General features: G+C 41.1%; 1 protein-coding gene across 7 annotated transcripts in view; it reads right to left on the bottom strand.

The window, feature by feature from the left end:
• Positions 1-812: 812 nt before the first annotated feature.
• AUTS2 (activator of transcription and developmental regulator AUTS2) overlaps positions 813-22,624 on the bottom strand; it is a 713,568-nt gene continuing 691,756 nt past the window's right edge. For all 7 annotated transcript variants that reach the window (XM_065852903.2, XM_065852902.2, XM_065852904.2 and 4 more), the window contains 9 exons: positions 19,560-19,655; positions 17,757-17,828; positions 16,043-16,072; positions 13,915-13,986; positions 9,920-10,061; positions 9,374-9,451; positions 8,169-8,252; positions 7,055-7,277; positions 813-3,934 (listed from right to left, as the gene is read on the bottom strand). In XM_065852903.2, the coding sequence (XP_065708975.1) occupies positions 2,695-3,934; positions 7,055-7,277; positions 8,169-8,252; positions 9,374-9,451; positions 9,920-10,061; positions 13,915-13,986; positions 16,043-16,072; positions 17,757-17,828; positions 19,560-19,655 (2,037 nt within the window). In that variant the 3' untranslated portion in view covers positions 813-2,694. The remainder of the gene's footprint in view (positions 3,935-7,054; positions 7,278-8,168; positions 8,253-9,373; positions 9,452-9,919; positions 10,062-13,914; positions 13,987-16,042; positions 16,073-17,756; positions 17,829-19,559; positions 19,656-22,624) is intronic.

The raw sequence follows: 22,624 nt of genomic DNA, 5'->3' as shown, positions 1-22,624 counted from the left end.
TGGAAGGCTTTTAATGATGTGTATCCAAAAGACTGAGATAGGCGTTCTTTGCAGAAAAAAAAAAAAAAAGAGAAAAAAGCTCTTTTTGAACATTATTCTACTATTGTACATTCTGTACAGTTTACACAAAACTGGATTTTAAAAAGGACATTGACCTATTCTTTTCTCTTAGTCACATGGTTGAAATTCAGGGAAGTTTCACTTTAATCAGATTTACGTGGGAGTAAGAGCAGAATACAGACAGAAGTGCTATAGGGCTGAAGAGAGAAACAAAAGCAAACTTGAATATATGGCTGCATACATTTATTAATAATTGCTTACCAAAACAACTGGCAATTATTGAAGGAGATTTCCTAAGCCTTGTGACACTGAAGTTTGCTTTCTTGAGCAAGTTACTTCCGCCAAAGTCACTTGGATGAAGGTTTTGCAGTCTTTGCAGCAAGCTTGTAAAGAACAAAACCAACCTACAAAGCTGATGAAAACTTGTTAAATGGCATCAGATTGTGTGGAACTGTACAAAAGGGCTTGCATGCAGCCAAGTATGTAAGTAGGGGACTAGTGGTCAGTTAACTAAAAGCCAACATAAGTAGGGTGTTACTACATTTAAAAGAGTCTGGACAAGCCAAGGATGTAGTCTCCTTTTTGTTTCTCTTCTCCTGATCGCTGTGGTAACTTCGGTAAGATGGCTTATAAAAGCTATTTCCTTTACATTTTTAACAGCTGTTTCTTCTGAGCAAAAAACCACTCTTGGGAAAAAGTATTTCTTCCCCATAGCAATGATGGGGTACTCCACACAAAGAAGCACCTAGCAGTTTAGTTCACATTTTTTAATAACATGGCACAATTTACATTACACAAGTCTTCGCTGATGAGGAAACATGCTGAAGATTGAGAGCCGCTTCACTTTTCTTTTCACATAGGATCTAGAAAGGACTTTATTACATACAGGATAAACAGCAAAAAGGTTCGTATATAACAATCTCTTTACAATACTGAAAGCTACCACTACGGTTCCAGTGTACATATTCTTCAGGGTTGGGGGGGGTTGTATTTTTCCTTTTGTTCTTAAAAAAAAAAAAACCACTGCACAACATCTGGAGTTCACAAAATCTGAAGCTCACAACTAAACCTTCAGTTGACTACTAAAATAGATCTCTGAGCATTAGAAACAACTGTCTGTAGTTCATTTTTTTCTTTTTTTTTCCTTTTTTTTTTTTTTTTTTGCCAAAACAGGATAACAACTTCTGATAGCACTTTAATACACTAGAAGACCAATGGAACTAATTTTATTTCATACATATATTTTACAGTCCAGTAGACAAGATAGTGAATTCTCTCTGATAAAGTCATATTCTCTCCAAATATTTAGACAAGAAACTTAACAAGTTATAAAAAAGTGTGTTATGAAAAGACAGATTTCAGAAGATTGATGCATATTTTTAAAAAGGACCATGTTCTTCATGTTGTCTTCTGTGATGAGGGAACAACAAGGCTGACCTGTTAACTATTCAGACTTTATTACCAACTGAAATACAATGAACGGCATTATGAAATCTGCATCCGAGTTCATTAATTCAACTACTGATCCACAACGAAACCATGCCCATCATTTAGCTTTCTTGTAGGATTTGTTTCAATGTAGCTAAAAATCAGCTAACAAAAAAAAACCCCTGTGTGTACAGAGAAAAATGACACACTGGCAATAAAAACCAAACCAGACATGAATGGCTATAAGCAGATGTTCTTCCAAAAATAAATTTGACATGTTTACGTGACGAAAGTTCTGGAAAATACCCAGCATTTGATTATTACTCTGTTTAACCCAGATTAATGTGACTAAAACCAATCTGTTATAACTACATTATCAGTGATTATAGATTGCTAACCCTGGCGCGTCCTAGTACACGAGCTACAGTAAAATCAGCATCTTGATGCAGGGGTTCAGACAGAAAACTGCACTTCTAACGGGCTGTTTCTTCATCAAAACAAGCAAGAGAAATAGGCTTCTATTATAGATGAGCTTGTTCAGGGAAAATATGACTTTAATTATGTTGTGTGTTGAAAAGGCTCCTTTGAGTTATAAAGGCTTTTGTGAAAAGCCTTAAAATTCATTGCATAGTTGAAGGGGTTTAGCTGTCTATAACAATATATGTAACACAGCATAAGCAGACTGTGTTGATCAATATTAAGTTTGCAAATAGCACAGTTTAAGAAGTATTAATGTATTATGTTACTTAATTTTATCTATTTACATTTGTACAAAGTAAAGCTTTCATCTTACCCTTTTTGCATATATGAACCATTAACCCATGAAGCAATCTTTTTACATAAATATCTACAATTGTCTTTACTCCTGGTCTGAAAGAGCTTTGTATGGTTGACATCGGCGGTGGTTTGTTTCTAGTCAAATCATTCAGATTAGTGTCTTGTTCTTCAGTTCAAATTTTGAAATTTTTAACCTAGAAATAAAATAGGAGACACGAGGAACATATGGACTTGGCTAAAAGATCTGGAAAATTTCAACATATAATATACAAAAAAACCATTTCAAAATCTTTGCACTCAGGTCTATACATATTGTACAGTGGGTCTCATCCCCAGTCTGTATCAATGACTAGTAAGAAGATCTTTATATTATGTTCATTTACAACGTTCTGTCCCTCTTTCTCTGGTTTTTATTTGTTCTCACTCTGCTTATCGAGCTTCAATGTCCTTGAGGGTGTGAGAAGGAGGCCTCTCTCTCATCTCTGTAGACAGAGGAGTAGTCCTTCTGGGGGACCCAGGCCGAGGTCCCAGAGTCGAAATAAGAGGTGGAGGGGCACTGAGAGCTGCTGTGGGGGGAGTTTTATTGAGGATGCCATTTTGGTGCCCCGTCGGGGGGCTGACTCTGGGGTAGTGCATGCTAGGGAGTCCCGGCGTGATGAGGCTTGGGTGAGGGAGGTGCCCATCCAAGGCGGCCGGGTGAACCGAGTGCAGGCGTGCGTGTTCATAGTCCTCTCTGAGCATGTGTAACCGCTCCCTGTCATCCAAGTGGTTGCCCCTCTCATGCTCACGTCGAGGGTCAACAGAGAGCGGGTGGTGGTGGTGGTGGTGGTGATTGTAGTCGTGAGGTTCCCGATCCCTGAATGACCTGTCTGCTTCGTATAATCTTGGCGTAGAAAGACGATGAAGAGGGTCATTTCTTAGCAAAAAGTCTCTGCCCAGGGGGTCTCTCCGATGAATATCTAGCTCTCTGTAAGGATCTCTTAAGGGATCTCTCATTGGATCCCAGTGGAAAGAAGGATAAGGGAAACGTTCTCCACCAGGAATTGGGCTAATTCCCATGAAAGGGGTCATCATGCGAGTCCTATCCAGGCCGCTGATGCTGTTCATGTGATGTATACCAGTTACACCTACAGTCATGGGCATAGACACTAAAGGACTTGGATGGACGTTAGATGTAGATATCGGTGGTGGCTGATCAGATGACCTATGAGTCTGAGGTCCCTCAGGTTGAACATCATGGTCTTCCTTTCGCTCCTCCTTCACTTTGACTTCATTGCTTTTCTTCGGATTATCGTACGCCGGCTCATTCTTCCTCTCTGCTTCCCGATTTGAAGTACTGTTAGGCCTGGTGCTCTCCACAACGGGAGGCCTAGCATAGGGTGAAGGAACCCTGGACATTTGCTTAGACTCTTCCACCACTCGGCTTTCATGGCTCAGCCCTTCTTTCTCCGAAATATAGTTGTCCTTCACCTTGTGCTCTTCAACATTTATTTCCTTCCGGGATTCGGAGTGATCCCTCTCTCGTTCTTTGGGTTTTTCTTTTTCTCGAACCTCGGGATTCAGATGGCTCCTGATCTGCTCATTTGAGCTGCGATTATGTCCGAGGGAGTTTACTGGATGGATAGGTGCTGGTGAAGGATGGCTGGAGTGTCTTTTCTCAATGCTCTCCCTAGAAAAAAGAGAAGTGTAAAAATGAAGACATGAGAAAGTCTGCAAAATAAAATAAACCATCTAGGGTGTCTGGCATTATACTCGTCTGCTTTGCAGAAAGCTAGTAACATGCACCGTTAAATGCACTGTTCCTTTTGCACACCTGAAAAACATCCTGTCTGTAAACTAGGCCTGTTCTATTATCTCTAGGCAGGAGAAGATCCCTGAAGCTGCTTTGTGAATGATCTGATTGAGATTTCAAACACTGTAGTCCATAGAAGGCTCCCAAGGGAATCTAGCTCTAGTACACATATTTTTAAGACAATGGCCTTAATTGTTTGAAAAAACCAAACAAAAGTAATTTCATGAAAAAAACTGAGTCAGTTAAATCCAAATTACACGGCTAATAGTATTTTACCTGCTGTTTCTATTAAGAATACATTTGGGAAAATGGATGAAATTTTGTTCAACTGACTTTCAAAAAAATTTCTAGACCTATGTATGTTACTAATTTCTTATCTCTATTTTCTTCAACCTTCTCAATTTTCAATTTATTTTGCACAATTCAATTTACTTCCTAAAATTGAAAACAAAATCCTCTCAAGACACCAGTACTGATGGAGAGAATCCACCTCTCTGAACAGGCAGGCACTCTTTAGTAAGTGTTTTAATAGCGGTGGCCATAGATTCCGTGTTGACTTCCTCAGGCCTACGTGATCATTCAGGCCAGCTCTGAAAACATTATTTCTTTGGATTAAGTTGTTCTTCAGACTACCAGCCCTTCCCCATGGCTACAGTAGAGCAAGCAGAGCACGGACAGGGCAATGCATCTCCTGCCAATGCCAGGAATTCTCAAAATGCATTTATTCCATTTTTTGAACCTATTTAAGTTGCACAAAAGATTAGAGAATTATTGTCTGGCAGTGGACGAAAACCGTATCAGGACATCGCAGTGTAGCTCCCCAGCCAGTTTTGCACTTAGGAAAGGGGCACAGGTTGTAGATTTGCGTTATCTAAGCCATCTGGAGGGGATTCAGCTAATCTCAGTCTAGCTGGGCAGGTGCTGTGGTTCGCTGGCTGGACAGCTGATCCAAGAGCAGCAACCAGGGATTCAGTGCACCCCACTTGAATGCTGATCTTTGACGGGGAAGAGCTCAGCTAAGAGGTGCCTCTGAGGTGCCCTTCTCCTGATAACAGAAGAAATCTAGATGAATGCTTTTGGCTACATGGCCCATTTGGGGGCTGATAAAATTAGAACCTCGATGACAGGATGATTTTCAGATGAAATTGTACCTCTGGGTGTGATTCCCAGTTCTTCCTGTTTGGACAAATCAGCTTAAAATGGGTAAGAGACATCGGGAGCTCAACTAGAAAGCAGGGCTACATCCTCAGCCCCTGGGTGCCACTGCAGACAGAAGAATAGGTAGGAGAGGCTCCCAAACTACTCCAGACGTTATCTACACAGGGAGCACGTCTCCAGAACGGGATTCTCAGCATCTTCTCATACAGGCAACAGTGTGAACATGCTGCAAAGTAGAGCTCTTCAACACCACACAGATGGATGCACAGCGACACCAGATCAGCAAAAACGTTCTTGGACTAAACTGGTAGCCATAATTGAGTAGAAGTATGAAGTATGAATGAGTCTTAGTTTTAAGCTCTCAAATTATTGCAAATAAATACATTCTGAGCTATGATATGGAGTTCAGGCAATGCCAAAGCAGCTTGCAAGGAATGTATATCTGAAAGGGATTTTCTTCAGCAGAAACACTTAATAAGAAAACAACAAAACAGCAACTGAAATAATCACATAATTCTAAAGACTACTCATATCATTAGTAACTAAAATGCTTTGCCATTCAAGCCAGTAAAGTTACTCACATGCTTAAGCATTTTGCAGGACATAATCCCCAATTTGTAACAGCAATTTATTTTGAAGCATTAACACCAGACATGAAAATAATGAAGCTATGCTACCAAACAGAAAATATTCCAAATGGAAAATGTAGGTGAAAAGATCTGTAGTTTGTCTTGCTCTTCACATTTCACAATAACAAAGAAAAGCTCTTCAATGTATTTTTAGAATATCTAATGCATTAGCATAACTTCTTTTAGAAAAGGCTACTAATGCATATATTTGGGTTAGTGACAGAGAAGTCAGAAAAGCACATCTCCTAAATATTGTTTTATGTTAAAAAATTAGAAACAAATAGCCATTATGTAGTCAAGTAATGTGCAAACTTAACAGGAAAGCCATTAAGCCACAATTGAAAAAGCTGAAATCAGCCTCTCTACATTTTTCAAGGAAGGCATGACACTTGCTGAATGGCAAATTCTTATAATTTGGTACTTAAATGCTAAGAGGAATTGTTACTGAGTTAACTGTATAATGGGAACAGTCCTGACAAAAAAAATAAATATATATATATATGACCAGGTTTTACCTTTCCTTAACCCTTCCCAGCCTGGACATGTCAGCGTGCAAGTCCATGTAAAACACTGAATAACAACTGTGCTTGAAGGTGTGTAACAGCAGTGCATGTGTGTGTGGTTTTTTTGAGGGGAATTAAGGTTGATTTAATGAGCTGCATGCACTGAAAATTACTGTGGTATTGGAACATGACATATCTCTTGCGTTTATCATTTTACAACTTTATCAGTTATCCCTCTAGTCAGTCCATTCCTGAGGAGGGAGGTAGGGTTATTTGTTTTGCAGACATGGTCTGGTTTATGAAGTTATTTAAGTATTCAAAGGTGCAGATATGTGTCTGATGGACTTTCCAATCCTTTTTTTCATCCTGTCAGGCACCTATCTACACGTGAAGTTTTCAGAAGACCTGTGAAAACCACGAGGTAACAAAGTGTGTGGGTCTGATTCTCTTCTCACTTGACACTGCCTGAACTCTGCTCCAGCAAAGCTCCTTCTGATGAAGCGTGGTGCAAGTGAGAAGACAAACAGGTGCAGTAGGAAACACCTGAGGTAGAAACCGCCTCGCGTCATGGGCAGCAACAGCGTCAGCTCTCCAGGCGTCCCTCTGCTGAAGCTCTGGTTTAACAATGTGCCAGGCTGGGAAGGGTTAAAAGCGGAACAGAGCCCCAAGCTTTGAACTAGACAATTCTTGGAAGTGTTCTTTCGTACCTTTCTTTGTCATCTTTACTAACAGATGAGTCTCGTTTATCTACATCTCTATCTCTGTCATGAGCTGCAGCAGATGAACTGCGCTCCAGCTCTCCTGGCTTCAGCCAGGGCGGAGGGGTCGGGAACGAAGGAGGAGTTCGGTGCAGTCGGTTCCAGGGCTCGTGAGGGTTGCTAAAGCTCTGCATACTGGGGCCATCCTTGTGGCCGAACACTGAGTTGGGTGCTGAAATGGTGAAGTGGAAAACAAAAAGGTTTAAGAAAAAGGTATGCTCTAGTGAAGGTACTTACCAAAAAAACTTTTACAGCACTCAGAGTTAAAATGAATACATATTATTGGGAGCTGGAAAAGGAAAGGAAATTAACAGAGATTCATTAGAGGGTCTCATTCCTAAAAATGGGCAGGCATCTGACAGCTGTTTTAATTGGAAAGGGAAATGCTGTGGATAAAATTGACACGGGATGAAGTAGCAAGATAAAAGTGACAATGATCCTTATTCCAAATATTTTGGAGACGTCAGGAAATGACCATTATATGGACTATTAATTCAACTTGTTGCATTTGGTCCTGAACCAAAGTAAAATAATAGGTGACTGAAATCATGGCAGATTTGAAGTATGGCAAAAGAGGGTGGTTTTCTTTTGTGACTGGCCAAATCTAGAGAAATGTTGATGATCCTGGACAAATAAATGCAGGTTAGTGATCTCTTCCAGGCACGTGTCCTGGATCTCCGGTGGGAAACGAAAAAAACATGTTCCCATCCACCGCTAGGGATGCTGCACACATTACTGGTTTTGAACATGCAACAAAACCATGAGAAATTTCACAAACTCCTTAGACTCACAGGTTCTATATTCTTGGGCTTTTCTTTTTTAACTGAACGATGTAATGGTGACATTTAGCACTATGTTGAACCCAAGCTATTAACGAATAGAAAATAATTTACTGATGACTAAAACTCATTTTTATTTAGGTGAAAAACGTCACTTTTCAAATTCCCATCTCTTAGTCGTATGTGGCCTAAGCAACTGGTAAAAAAGACAGCAAATAGTCACCAGCACTCAATATCCTGAATTACACAGCAAACAAGAATTCATAAACAAAGAGGTTACTCACTGACTGTCGGGTTCCCGAGTCCCCCGAAGGCATTGCTACCCACCGCGGTGAGACCGCTGAAGGAAGCCGGTCGATTGAAAGGCTCTGCAAAACCAACAGAAACAGCTGAAGCTCCCTGGCTTGTCGGTCACGATGATAAAACATCAGCATGTTATCCAACTGCATTACGTCTGCACGAAAGCTCAGTCTGTGCCCAGCAGTGCTCAGTCATCATCCTCCCACAACACAGCAGTGATTGCAAGGAGGTGGCACAGAAAAAAAACACATCTTTTTTTTTTTTCCAATGACAGCATGCATGGGATCATCTTACTAGAAAAACTTCCTTTTGAAAGTAAAACAAGACGTTAAAATATACACGGTACTGGGGCCTGTACTTCTACATTAGTAGCTACTTTATTTAAAGCCCGCAAACATCTCCATTTTTATTTCCTTTTATTCCCTTCCAGTTCAATTCCATGGTCTTTCTCAGGAAATGTCCCAGGCTAGCAAGACTATTATTAACTCTGGCAAATGTGCTTCAAACACCTTCAGGCTATGTCTCCTAGGCCACAGCCAGGATATAAATAAAATGTCCTATTATACAGCATGCTGACCTCAACATTGTGTAATGCTCTTGATAGCTATGGTTGATATGACATGAAAAACTAGCATGGAGTAAAAAATATTGGAATAATTTCTTCCAGTAGCTAATGCATACAGAGTATAAGTAACTTGTATGAGGCAAATTTTCCTCTCAAGTTTACTTTGGAGAAGCCTAATGATGTTTTGACGAAACACTTGATAAATATAAGCATAGAGAAAAGGAAGACCAAACCCAGCATTTTCTATAGGCAGTTGAGTGCAGAATGATAAATGGGCATTGTGAATCTGCTGCATCCGTTTGGTCACCCTCCCAAATCTTTCCCCATGCAAAATAAAATGTCAATTCAGAGTCTTGATCTCTGCTGCTCCCATAGGTAGCACACTGCCTTAGTGCAACATCTGTGAGTTAGAAGGGAAATAACATTTGCTAACTTGAGTGGTTCTCTTTTTATGTGTATTTAGAATTTCTACTTGGGTAATGGCTAAAATGTGCAATTTGTAAAGGTTAAGTAAGCAGGATGCTCAAAGACTCTCCATGTGGGCAACCTTTAGTAGTCTGAATGGTCACCGTGTGTTACACTTCTGAGTTGTATTCACCGCGAGTGATTGCAGAAAGCACGTACCTAAGTGAGCAGCGGGGTTGAGGAAGTTGCTGTGGTGAGGTGGTGGGCCGAAAGGGGTGCCGGCTGGATGACCCCCACCTGCCAAAACAAAGCAAAAGGGCTGAATTCCCATCAAAAGCTCCAAAAGGGACTCGCTGTACACTGGGCAGGGGCTCTCGGGTCAGGATCCTGCACAAGCAGCAGCTGCTCGTGTGAACAGAGGTTCCCACTTAGAGTATAAGGAGCCAGGGGAGTGGGGGCAGAATGCTTCAGAATGGAAAAGGAAAAATCATGTAAAATACAGCATATTTCCAACCTGTCATCTCCATTTTGTGAAGAAATGTTCCTCTGTTTACTACCTGTATGGCACTTCAGCAGTTTGGGCTTTTGTAAAACCATAGAGAATAATTTTAAAATATTTACCAAGTAGACTAATAGCCTCTGGCATGTCTTGCAGAGAGTTTGTAAGCCAAAGCATATAAGAAATTTCCTTTTAACATGGCAAGGATTAGCATTTTAGAATAATAAGCATGCCACATGTAGGAGATTTCACTTCTCAGTACTCACTGGCTGTGGAGAAGAGAGTCGAGGGTCGGGCCAGGTCATGGGGGTGGTGGATGGCTCCGAAAAGGCTGGGGCCTGGTGGCCTGCTCAGAAATTCAGGTTTCAGGCCAAAGTCCAGCTTGTGCGGATCAGACTGCATCTGTTTCTGAAACGTAAAAACACGATTTGAAAGAGACTGTCCTAAAAGACAGCAGTGAAAGATGCTTTCAGAATGAGGTGGGCATACAAGTGTATTAATACTAACTGAAGTTTTAACAAGAACATTAGCTTTTGGAATCCTGACTATAGATGCACAGCTGTGCTCCTGCAGGGAACAGAGAGAGAAAACCTTGGGCTCCGAGCACACATTTACCACAAATTTTAACTGTGGTTTCACATACGCACACATTCATCCCTCTGGAGCAAAGCATTTCAGCACAGCCCTGACTTATACAACAAACATAAAAATCTTTGAGGAGGCCTCAGACACTTGCTTAGCTGTACGATTTGGTCTGTCTTAAAATAATAAAAGCAAAGCCAAAGAGAAATGGTAGTTTGGAGCTGATCCCAAGTGAGCAGGCATGTTAAAAGCCGGGTGAAAGCATCAGCTGTACCGACAGAGCTGCCAGCTGACCCTCTTCCCACTGCAGGAATCTCCTGCCAGACAGTTACGGCACAGACGAGTCAACAGACACCAGAACCATCAATTTTACATGTGAAGCTGCACTCTCAAAACACTTGGTGCAGTGGATCTTTCAGTGCCTCTCACTGCAGCTGAACAAGCTGGGAACTAAAATGAACCAAATTACAGATGAAGTGTATTGGAGGCTCAAGAACTGAAGTCCCATTTTGACTGCTTGCACTCCAAATTCAAAGCACTATATGTCGCTGTCTTTATTTATATAGTATTAGAATCAGCAGACGACCTTTTTTCAGGCAAATTTGCTGAGGTAGCTGTATTAAGAATGGTAAGGGGATGAAGGATGGGCTCTTTGTGCCATGCACTCATTTCAGTGGTCTCTACTTCAACAGTTTTATAGAAAGAAGAGTAAAACCAAATTCCCAATTACCTGTGCTGCCAGAACTCCCTAAACACAGATTGCTGATTAATTGTGCAGGTCAGCTGAAAGGATTTACAAATGGGTAACACTGAACCAGTAGATCTTAACAGTAATTCCAGAGCATGTTACGCTTTATAAATCAGTAGTTAATACTGTGCCAGCTCAGAGTACAGACTATTACGGTGATATAAATATGCATATTAAAAAGTTATGACCAAGTTAATGTGCATGTCTAGTAGCTGTTTTTCAAGTGCTAGTAACATGTCAATGTTGCTATGAGAACAAAAAAAGGGGGGGTGGGCGGAAAGGCTTTATCTATGTTTTCAGATAAGGGCCTGCAAGTATATTGAAATAGAAAAGATGGCCAAGTTAAGGTCAGGTCTTTTAAGGAAGTAACACTTTGTTGCTTTAGTAATAGAAAAACACCAGTGCCTCAGATGAAGCCTGCATGCCGCATTTTTATGCTGTGAACTCTTTTTATTCTTCTTTTTAACAACCAAGCTCTAAACCTCTGACAGGCACTACTCAGAGCAGCAAAAAACTGGCTGAAACTTTAATTGCAGCCACATGAATGGTGCGCTGTTCTAAATAATGAAAAAATCCCCTGTTTAAAGACCAATAGGAATACCATGGATGTGTTAAGTTTTTTTTTATGCACTGGTTTACCTTAAAATAGTATCAAAGAAAACTGATCAAATGTATTTTATCCCCCGGTGCTGCTCAGGAGAGCACCTCTCTTGCTGATAATCCTTACGAGTGCATCTGAAGTCCAGCAAATGTGTAACACCTTAAGTCAGGGCCCACTAAAATCAATGTAAATGCCTACACTAATTTCATGGCATGTTAGATTGGGTCACAAGGCCCTTCCTAAAAGAGAAGAGGCCAATTATGGAGCATAAATTCTCTCTTGAATCCAGGCCAGCAATGCACTGGTCAGTCTAAGGACGAGTGTAATTTGCTTTGTGCCCAGAGCTGGGACGTAACCCTGGCTGTGCCTGAGGAACTCCTGGGTGTGCAGGGAGGTTACGCAGATCTGAACTGTGTCTCGGTGCAGAGCTACCGGCAGGCAAACAGCATCCACAGCTGCACGCAATTTTTCCCGAGGTCAGGAAGGTTGTGTTTTTAAGTTTCCTTTGCCTGCTTCTTCAGAGTCTGCTGTTGCCCTCTGCTAGCAATTACTGGCGGGCCAGGTCGTTATCACTTCTTCCATACTTTGCGAGCAGCCTGGTGGCTCTGCATGTAAACTCGAAATCTTCTCAGTAAGTCTATTTTATTCCCTGCTCTATGGTCAGGCAACATCTTCAGCTTGTGTGTGAAAAAAGGCACCTTCCCAACCTTGGGCTAGAAGGAGAAATTGTTCCGTATGAGCCTTCAGCCTGAGATTTCACACTTTGTGGTCGCATGAGGAGGGGAGGACTCTGGTCCCGTGTGGGAGTCTGACAAGGACATAAACCAACTCGCCTTATTGACTGCAGACCACACATCATTTTTTGACTGAACTGAGACAGTGAAATACAGTGAAATTATTCTTGAAATTATCATCATGCGCAGCCTCAAAAAGTCAAGTAACATCCTTTCCTGTACCCCGGGCTTTATTTCTGTCTTTTAACATGCAATATAGGAAAGTATGAGGTAAAAGAAATGGCTGCATGAAAATGGCATTTACTATGAGTTATAAATACACCAGTATGACCTCTCTCTGAATATCAAATCAAGGAAGATTCAAAGGACATAGATAGCATGGGAATAATAATTTCATTTCAAGAAAATACCTTTTCAATAAAATAAAAAAAAGGACATATAACTCTCTAGGTCTATAATCTTGTCTTTTTTGATAATGGGAAGATGAATGAAGATCACTAGCAGGGGAAACATAAGGAGGCAGAGAAGAGAGATATGTCTGCTGCAGCAAATTAACCTGTCAACCTTGTTTAAAAGGGTTATTTTTAAACTCTATTAGCTGCAGGTTTTAGTATCTGTTCAACATCTTCATATTCTTACAGCACTACCTTATGCAATTCCATTGCATACACAGACTGCCAAGTGCTAAGGAGTCCTTGTTAGCTTTACTTTCTAACACAAGCTATTGACTCCCGAAGTACAAGCATGAACAGCAAAGAACACCAACCTTTCCCAACTTACTGGAAAACTTCAAGAGGAACACAAAAGTTTTCAGTGGAAATATTATAAAGGGAAAGGAACCTTCTTCACAGACTCCATGTGCTATGAAAATACAGTTAAAGTAAGAATGGAAATACCCTAACTAGTAAATGAATAAATTACTTCTTCTTCTCTGACATCGGTTTCAGGAGAGCCTAAACTGGCTGTGGCGCTTACCCTTTAAGTCTCAAAGCATGTATAACAAAGAAAATTATCTTTGGTGCAATGAGACAGTGTCTGGACAACATGACTTCATGGGAGAGGCTGTGTCTGCCTGAGCAGCCTCGGCACTACAGGTGCCAGCCACCAGCTGTGAAAAAACACTGATGGGAGCCTGTGCAGACAGACTGGATAAAGCATCACAGGGACAGGAGAAATCTTCCTGTGCTCTCTTCTGTCTGTGAACACTGTAAGAGGAACGGGATACACATGCCTAGCTTCTCCAGACTTAAAAAAAATTAATCTCGATACATTTGTGTCCTCAACCATAAGCAATGCCGTAGCTCGCAGGCACTCGTTGAGCTCTTCCTAGCTACAAGTTGGTTGTTATCACCTAAGATCTGTTGTCCTTGTTCCGTGGCATCCCAGACATTCCTTTGAGACTCTGTCTTTAGGTTTTTAATTCTAATATGCCATCACTATGAAATGGAAGGTTATGCTATAATGCTACATATGGTTACATCAACAAGGCATTAGCCACAGCATAAAACCACTACCAGCAAGAGTCAAACTCTTAATCTCACAGGATTGTGCTGCACAGTTCATCTGAAATGCAGGTGTGCCCTTGGCTTGACTGACCTTGACTTTCTGTTGGTGATGGTATATCTGCCAGGCAATGTGAACATGCATCGCGCACCACTTTCCAGGTTTCTGGAAAAAACAAAGAAACGTGAATCAGTAACTTTCAAGCACCTGTGATGCTTTATTCTAGTTACAGCAAGTCTTCCCAACTCTGCTTTGGTCTAGGGGATTCCTCACCATACCAGGACAACTGAACGCAAAGGGTCTCCAGTGCCTCCCCCCAAATCCTCTTGGGAAAGCAGAAATGTAAGAATTTTTCCCTTGCTAAGAAGTTTATTTGGATATCCAGGAATGTTCCTTGTTGCTCTCCTCTCCAAATAAACCCATGCTTGGGTTTTAGGCACTCCTGCAATCTTCTGATGCCACTGGCTGAGAATGCAGTTTGTGTTCCTGAAATCAGTGAAACTGTCTCCCAGTCAGCAGCTGCTCTACGTAGCTGGATTGCCTCACCACTGTACATAGGGGTCACTTCCAGAAGCACAGCTATTCTGAGTCTAGCCTTTCCATCATAAGATGAAAATGAAAACAATTTCAAAGATCATTCTGGTTTTCAAAATGAATCTGACTCCCTCATATCATTGCTGGTCTGTACCTCCAAAACTTTAGCCCACAAATATAATGAAGAGATTGGAGGTCAGCCAATTGACTCCATTTGGGAAGGCTCTCTGCATCTTTCCTGTCACCGTGCTTTTAAGTTATGGGGTAGAGAGAGGGAGGAAAGAACCACAGAGTGCTCTTTGGGTTTTCTTGTTGATTTTGTACTCCATTTCCAGGACATCTGGAAATCTTGTCTGAAAAAGACTCATTCAGGATATACTTTCTCTAGCTTTGTTACTTAGGGGTCTATAGTTAACAACACAACTAATGATTCCTGAAGATTTAAAAATAATCACAGGAATTCAAGGAGCTCCTCAAGCTCCTGGTAACTTAGATGTTTCACAAAATATGGCATAGGGTCTGCCTTCTATTTCTAGGTGTTATGTCAAACAGCCATCTCAAGGCATATCAGGGATAAGAGGATCATTAGGGGCAGTCAACATGGCTTCACCACGGGGAAGTCGTGCTTGACCAACCTCATTGACTTTCATGAGGACATAACAAGATGAATGGATGATGGCAGAGTGGTGGACGTGATCTACCTTGACTTAAGTAAGGCATTTGACACAGTCTCCCACAGCATCCTCACAGCTGAACTGCGGGAGTGCGGTCTGGATGACCGGATAGTGAGGTGGACTGGGAACTGGCTGAAGGGAAGAAGCCAGAGAGTCGTGGTCAGTGGGGCAGAGTCCAGTTGAAGGCCTGGATCCAGTGCAGTGCCTCAGGGGTCAGTGCTGGGGCCGGTATTCAATATATTCATCAATGATTTCAACATGGGAACAGAGTGCACTATCATCTGGGTGTTCCTGCTCCGGGCAGGGGGATTGGACTGGATGAGCTTTCGAGGTCCCTTCCAATCCCTGACATTCTGTGATTCTGTGAAACCACAAAAATAAAACCCATGCCACATTCTCCTCTAAACTCAAGCCTTCTGCTTATTAATAGAAACTGGCTGTGCTAATGATTTAATGAGTTCACTTGGTTGGTACAATCAAAATACAGACCTTCCCGAACACAGTGAAAAATTATCCAAAAGGTCTGTTTGGAACATTGAAATACTAGATCCTTCTTTCTAAAGTATTTTGTGTCTGAAGTGGATTGTCTGTCTATACTTCACAGTAAGATACTTGGGTAGCAAGCACCTACTGAATAACACTGAGAAAACACAGTAAATAATAAAAAGCAAAATGGTTCTGTCTGCAGTGAAATGACAAGGGATCACTGCCGGGGCAGGATTTGGCTCAGAAAAAAACCTGGTAAGCCAGTGTGAGAGAAGGATTATCAATATTTAAGCTCCAGCATTCATAGTAGGGGATTGCAGGAGAAGAGCAGGAAACTTCCAACTTTGAAACTGTATTTTCCTCCAGCGACCACAGGATATATAAAATGAAGGACTGACCGTGCTGCTCGGCAAACACGGTGTAAAATACCCAGGGTAAAACACAGCATTGCTTTGTAATTAGTCTGTGGCTTTAACCCGGTGGGGACCAAGACAAGCTTGACAAACGATCACAAGAAGATTTCTTACCCTCAACATGGGCCTGAACGGATCTGTCAACTGTGAAGAAGAAATGACAGCTTGGTTACATGCCTGTCACTCAAACAATTGCTCTAATTAACAAATTTGTATTGCTTCATTAGGAGATGAAATTAAAATGTGTGATTTTACTTTCAAATGAAGTCCTTTTGGATAATAATTAGTCCTTAGCCTCCGTATTCGAGCCAGTCTCCCTCCCCCATGGCTGTTGTACCTAAGTGTTGACAAGCAACTAAACAAGCCTCACACAGAGCGCTCTGTCCTCTGGCATCATCGTTAATTTGTTGATTTAATGCTAGAAAAATGGCTGGTTGACTACTCTGAAGAAAAACACACATCTATCCTTTGGGCAAACTTCTGTTCTCATCTTTCAAAGCCATTCAGCTTGCAAGAAGGCCGGCAGTGGACAGGGCCACGGTTTCACAGGCTTCATCCCCCAAATCAGGTTGGAACGGGCTGGAATGGTGTTTCAGACGGGCCCCTGCAAACCAGTGACTGTGTCCATTCAACGGCCACAGTGAAGGGTCCATTTCTGACCGCCTGCTTGCCTGGTGTGTTGTCTGCCACAAAATGGCTTTGCCTTAAACGTTTTTCACATTGCAACAGGTGTTGTTAAACAGCGGCTGTATAAACACCCCAATTTCCTCACTATTATTTTTTTGTGTGGCTTGTTTTTTGAGGTAGATTGTTTCTTATTCTCCTTTTCTGCTCACACTTCATCAACTAATGCTGGAAAATAAATTCAATTTATTGGGTATTCCTCATTTGTTCTGGATTTTCTTTTCTGAAATGCAATACTAAAGGAGATTTATAGTTGTAAGAGGTACTTTGCAGACTCAGTGATGGCACAATAAATCACCCTGAAATAATCGAAACTACACTAGAAGTTGAAAGGGAGCATAGAGCCAAATGACTTAATGATGGGAGGCCCTAGTTATCTTTTCAATTAGATGGAATAAACAGAAACAAAAAAATTTGGACCCTTTTGGCATAAAACTCAACTACAGCTCCAATTCAGACCAAACCAAAGGATTGGAACGTAGCATAACCCAAAGAAAAGAGCTCTGCTGTACAGACAAGTTGAGCCATAGCACAACATGGATTTTCAAGCGGAGCTCTCAATTGCTTTTGTCAGAGTTCTGCTAAAAATATGACTGCATGATGTTCCTCACCGCAAACAACCTCTATTAACTCAAACACGCAAACAACCCATGGGCATTCAGAAAGAACAGAAAAAGGCTAAAAGACAAAGTGCTGAGACAATAAATGCTATCCACATACGCTAGAACTCAAAAATCCGGAGGCGCCAAGCGATCAATAAAGTGCATCTGTATTTCACCGGTGCAATCAATGATACAGTAACCAAGGGAATTACTGTCATTACCCACATTAAAAACAATTACAGAGTATAAACATAAATCTCGAAGAGGTTTGTACATTTCTGCGTTGAATTGGACTTTTATGCCTTCACCCCTGGGCTCGCGGGGCTGCCTGCTGACAGCACGGAAAGAGCTCACCCATCGCACACCATCTCTTTGCTTTTGCTAATGATGAACAGAAGGATCAGGCTTAATTTGCTCTCATACAACTTCTGTAGTTTAGTTCAGATTAAGCTTCAATGTCAGGATATTAATTTGGACACATCAAAGATGGTAGCTCTAGAGTTAAAGGTTTGTAGGAGGAAAATATAACATTTTCTACAGACCCGTGGATCTTTCTGTAGAAGGGTGTGTGGGACAGTTCCAGGTCTGGCCGCAACATCAATAGGATTGGAAGTCTAGAAACAGCACAAGGAAAGAGAGAATTAATGAGTAACACAATGCATAAGTGAAAAATAAGACTTTTTGTTTCATTAACATTGCCTAAGCAATGAAGACAGATGTTTAAAGAGAAAAGGATAACCATTATCAACTTAGCAATATATGTATTATCATCTCAAATTTCAAACTTTCATTATCCACCAACTTCCCATTACTTAGAGTAACACAAAACATGTGAGGAAACAGTGTCTGTGTACACTGGAAAATCTTCCACTATCGAAAACCTGATCAGCAACAGATTTACAATACAGCATCTAAAGCAGAATTTGGAGGACTGAGCTTGTGCTCTGCTGCTCATTAATAATGCACTGGAACTGGCTCAAAGCGCAGACCTGAAAGCATCAGGAACCTCTTTAGTCACTGTACAAGGGTCAGAACGCCATCCACAATGAACTTTTATCATATGCATATGTGGAAAAGGCAACATCCAGCTGAAAATACTAAAGCTTTTCTCATAATCCGAATGTAAATATTCAGCTAATATAGCAACATGTATCTTTGTGGGAAGAAGGAAAAAGAAAACCCCACAGAAAACCCAAAGAAACCGACATTTAGACAGAACATCTTCCTATATTAAAATGAAGAAAAATAGAAATCAGCTACAGTATAACGAACAATTAAGTAACAGAGTTGTTAACAGTCTGATTACCATACATATGAAGAATTCCACTAATGAACTGCAATTTACATATTCAGTCATTACAGTGGATGGGCCAATCTAAGAAAGAAGGTGTCTTCTCTGCAGAAATTTCAGTCCTGATTTCAGTCTTCAGTTGCAAAGACTACAGACTAGAGAACATGATTTCCTCCCACTTATAAATCAAGAGTGACTTCATGAAAACAAAAGAAAAAACTCCAAACTCATCACATTTATCTATCCCAGCCATCCCGAATGAGAGGAGAACTAAATCAGTGTAGTTCATTGTGGTGGAGCTGTGAGATAATTATGGAAATGAGTAAACAATAATGATCATGATTTCTTAAAACCTGATTATTACATGACCTTACATTAATGCATACTATTTGAGAACTAATTATATTGCTTCTAAAGTTAACTATGCCATTTTATATATATATTTTTTCAGTGTACGTAGATATATCTGAACATGCCTCTGTGGAATTAGGCAGTAACTCAGATCTCAATTGCTCCAGAATCTGAGCTACATTGTAAACCTAAACTTACCCTGGCTCACACCACCAGTATCACAGAATCCCATAATCCCAGAATGTTGGGGATTGGAGGGGACCTGGAAAGCTCATCCAGTGCAATCCCCCCATGGAGCAGGAACACCCAGCTGAGGTTCCACAGGAAGGTGTCCAGGCGGGTTTGAATGTCTGCAGAGAAGGAGACTCCACAACCTCCCTGGGCAGCCTGGGCCAGGCTCTGCCACCCTCACCATGAAGAAGTTTCTTCTCAAATTTAAGTGGAACCTCTTGTGTTCCAGTTTGAACCCATTATCCCTTGCCCTACCATTGGTTGTCACCGAGAAGAGCCTGGCTCCATTCTCCTGACACTCACCCTTTAGATATCTGTATAACATTAATCAGGTCACCCCTCAGCCTCCTCTTCTCCAAGCTCCAGAGCCCCAGTTCCCTCAGCCTTTCCTCATAAGGGAGATGCTCCACTCCATCATCTTTGTTGCTCAGTATATTTGAATAGTGACAAATACAAATAATTCCTTTCTTACCTTGGGTTGAAATGCTCCTTGTAGTGAGCCAAAGGGGCCAGTTGGAGGGATCATGGGAGGAATACCTGATACAGCTGGAGGATAGGAGTGAAACAGCTGGAACAGACAGACAGAACAACATAAATACAAATTCAAACTCCAAATGAAGGTAGGAAGTTGAAGGCGGCAGCGAAAGCATTCCTACATAACAGCAGGGAAATGGGACATGGAGAAAACCGAGCAGCGTTGAAGAAGTGATCTCGTTGCAACAATGTTAGTTAAAGCAGTCGATGGAATGTTCTCAAATGTCATGATGTTTAGAGCTTAAAAGCAGTTCCAAAATCATAAAGCCATCAAACTGTCCCCTGGATTAAGCCATAGCGTAAGACATTTTTTTGTTTTCAATTATTATTTTTTAAATTGAATAGAGGTTTTAAATGGTTGCAGTCTGCAAACTGTTTCAAGAGAAAATGCAGAATCCTGAGCCAAGTAAGACTCAGAAATCTACCTTTAAGTGGAAAAAGCCCTTATGAGCTCTACGATACTGTATCATTAAAACTCCATTAGTACGTTAGGATTTTAATAGTATCTCTAGGAAATGAGGAAAACACGCACAGTTCTTAGTTCATTAGCCTGTCTGAGAGGATATCCTGCCACATCTAATATTAGCAGAAAGACTATCAAATTCATTACAAATTACTATTTAAACAAAATGTTGAGGCAGAACCCCCCAAAAATTAGCGTGTTGTTTTTATAAAGACAGACTAGTAAGCATAAAAACTGCCAGTCTCCACTGACCTCACTAATCCCAATGTCTCTGTTCTAAGAGAATTCAGGGGGAAAAAAGAAAATGCTGTTCTTTACTATTGCAGACAAACACATGGGAAACGAGCAAGTAAAGTCAATCTTAACGTCCAGTTCTCTTCTTGTCCCTGTGGCCTGGCCGTGGGGGTTAATTCCAAGGAAAATGCTGAGATTACACACAAAATCGCTTTCTGGTAGGAGTCGGGGGTTCAAAGCATCACACTACGAATACGTTCTCACTGCAAAACCTCAGGATGTACGGGGGTGGCTGCTCACTGCCCTGGTATTGCCATCCCGAAACCTAATGGGGTTACTTGTGGATACAAATTCACCTCACAGCACAGAACCTCACCTACTGTAGGCTACTTTTAAGATCAAAATTAATGAGTTAATGGCCAATTGAACAGAAGCAGGACCGGGCAAAGTAAAAGACTGGATGTGTGGCAAACACTGAGAAAATCACATCCCAGAGTAAATCAGTACCGCAGAGTTTTGATGGATTCGCTTATGCCAGGCATATATATGTGCTTTTCTTAATCGTTTTTCCTTCCACTCATTTACCATGCAAGGTCATTTATTCACATTATATCTGCTAAAAGCTGAGAAAATATTTCAGTATTTTAGAGGTATCAAAAGATTTTCTCAGTTTAAAAGCATGGTATCAAGCCTCCTTTCACAACATGTATCTATTGCTGTTTTTAGTTCTACTTAATTTGGATCTGCTCCATTCAATGGTGCAGAAAGCATTTTTAGATTAGTTGATACTGAACTGCAGGCATTTGAGAAATCATTAAAAGACACATGTCCTCATGTACAATAACTTTTAATGAGTAAAATGTGCTTTAAATCCTCCAGTGTCTTCTGCATTTAATTCTGTGTATAATGGGCTCATTCCAAACGGTGGAAAGAGACGTAATACTTAATATTCTATTGGCTGTAACTAATAATAGGGAATGCTTTCCTTTGAGTTTTATAACAACTGGTAAGTTAATTAAATGTGACCTTTCCTCAAGGTCAGAATTATTAATGAAATATAAACATTGTATCTCCAGGATCTCTTTGTATCAGTTAAAATCCCTCCAGCTTTCAAAATAACATCTTTCACAGACACTGTTTCCTTTCCATCCCTCTCTTTTCAGCTGCATTTTCCCCTCTGAGCTTTCTCCAGGGACCAAGTGCAATCTAACACTAAACTAGACCCAGCACTAAGTGTAGCTAAAAGTACCACCTCACTGTGCCACAGTAAGGCCCCCCCAAAACCAGAAATGACTGTAAAATCAAAGATGCCAAGAAAGAAAAGTGTTCTCAAGCTCTACGAGAGCTTCTTTGTTAGCTGTGTTCCCTGAAGCAGATTGATTTTAACTCTCAAACAGACCTTTTCTCCTGCAAAGTTCACCTATAAGCTTTAAAAACATTGCCAGCTTTTTAAAGGTAGCATGGATCTATAGTGGAAACTCCTGTCACTAGGAAAAGGTCTACGGAAGCACCACAGTTTCACAGTATTTCTACAATAGGAAAAGCCCCATTGGGTGTGCACTTGTGACAGCAAAAATCGGTGTTTTGGTAGTGCGGCTGCTCAGGAAACTGATGCCAGCAGCTCCTCTGTCCCCCATACAATGTATAGTCACATGGAAGAGATCACTGAAATACCCTGGTTAGTATGGCCTTGCTGTAGTTTAAGAAAGACTGTTAATCCAATGTAGCTGTCGTGTTTGTCTGGTATTAGCTTGGTAAATACCCAACAGACACATCAGCGGTTACTTTGCAAGCACTTCCCAAGGACAAACCTCTCCTGGAGGAAGGGCAGGGGTGGCGGGAGGAGCAGAGCGAGCACTACGGGACACCTTGCCTCACTGTAAAGGGGGTAACACCGTGACCTTTACAATTCAGGTAACTGCCAGACTTGTAAAGAGTCGCTACATTCAAAATTAAATTGTCACTAAATTCAAGAAGCATATGCAGGCGAGACTTTCGCCATGTTTCCTTTGTCAAGTGTTGACTTCTGCACTTTATTTGTCTAAAGTTCATGTACCTGTTTCCAGTTCTGTGTTCCTGCCTGAATCAACACGCCACATGGATGATAATATATCTTTTGAATCCATGTAAATAAGAGTGCAATTTTGCAGACAATGATGCAAATGAACAGCATTACCCTTTTGAGGAAAAGTGATTATTGTAGGCTCAAATGTTTGCCTAATGCTCCTAGAGCCCTGATCCTGCAAACACACTCATACAGTTCCCGTCACTGAAATGAGGTGTCAGAAATGAACAGGACTATTCAC

Source organism: Patagioenas fasciata, chromosome 19, assembly GCF_037038585.1.
Source record: "Patagioenas fasciata isolate bPatFas1 chromosome 19, bPatFas1.hap1, whole genome shotgun sequence".
In the NCBI taxonomy this organism is placed as follows: Eukaryota; Metazoa; Chordata; class Aves; order Columbiformes; family Columbidae; genus Patagioenas; species Patagioenas fasciata.
This window is presented reverse-complemented; position numbering and strand designations above follow the sequence as displayed.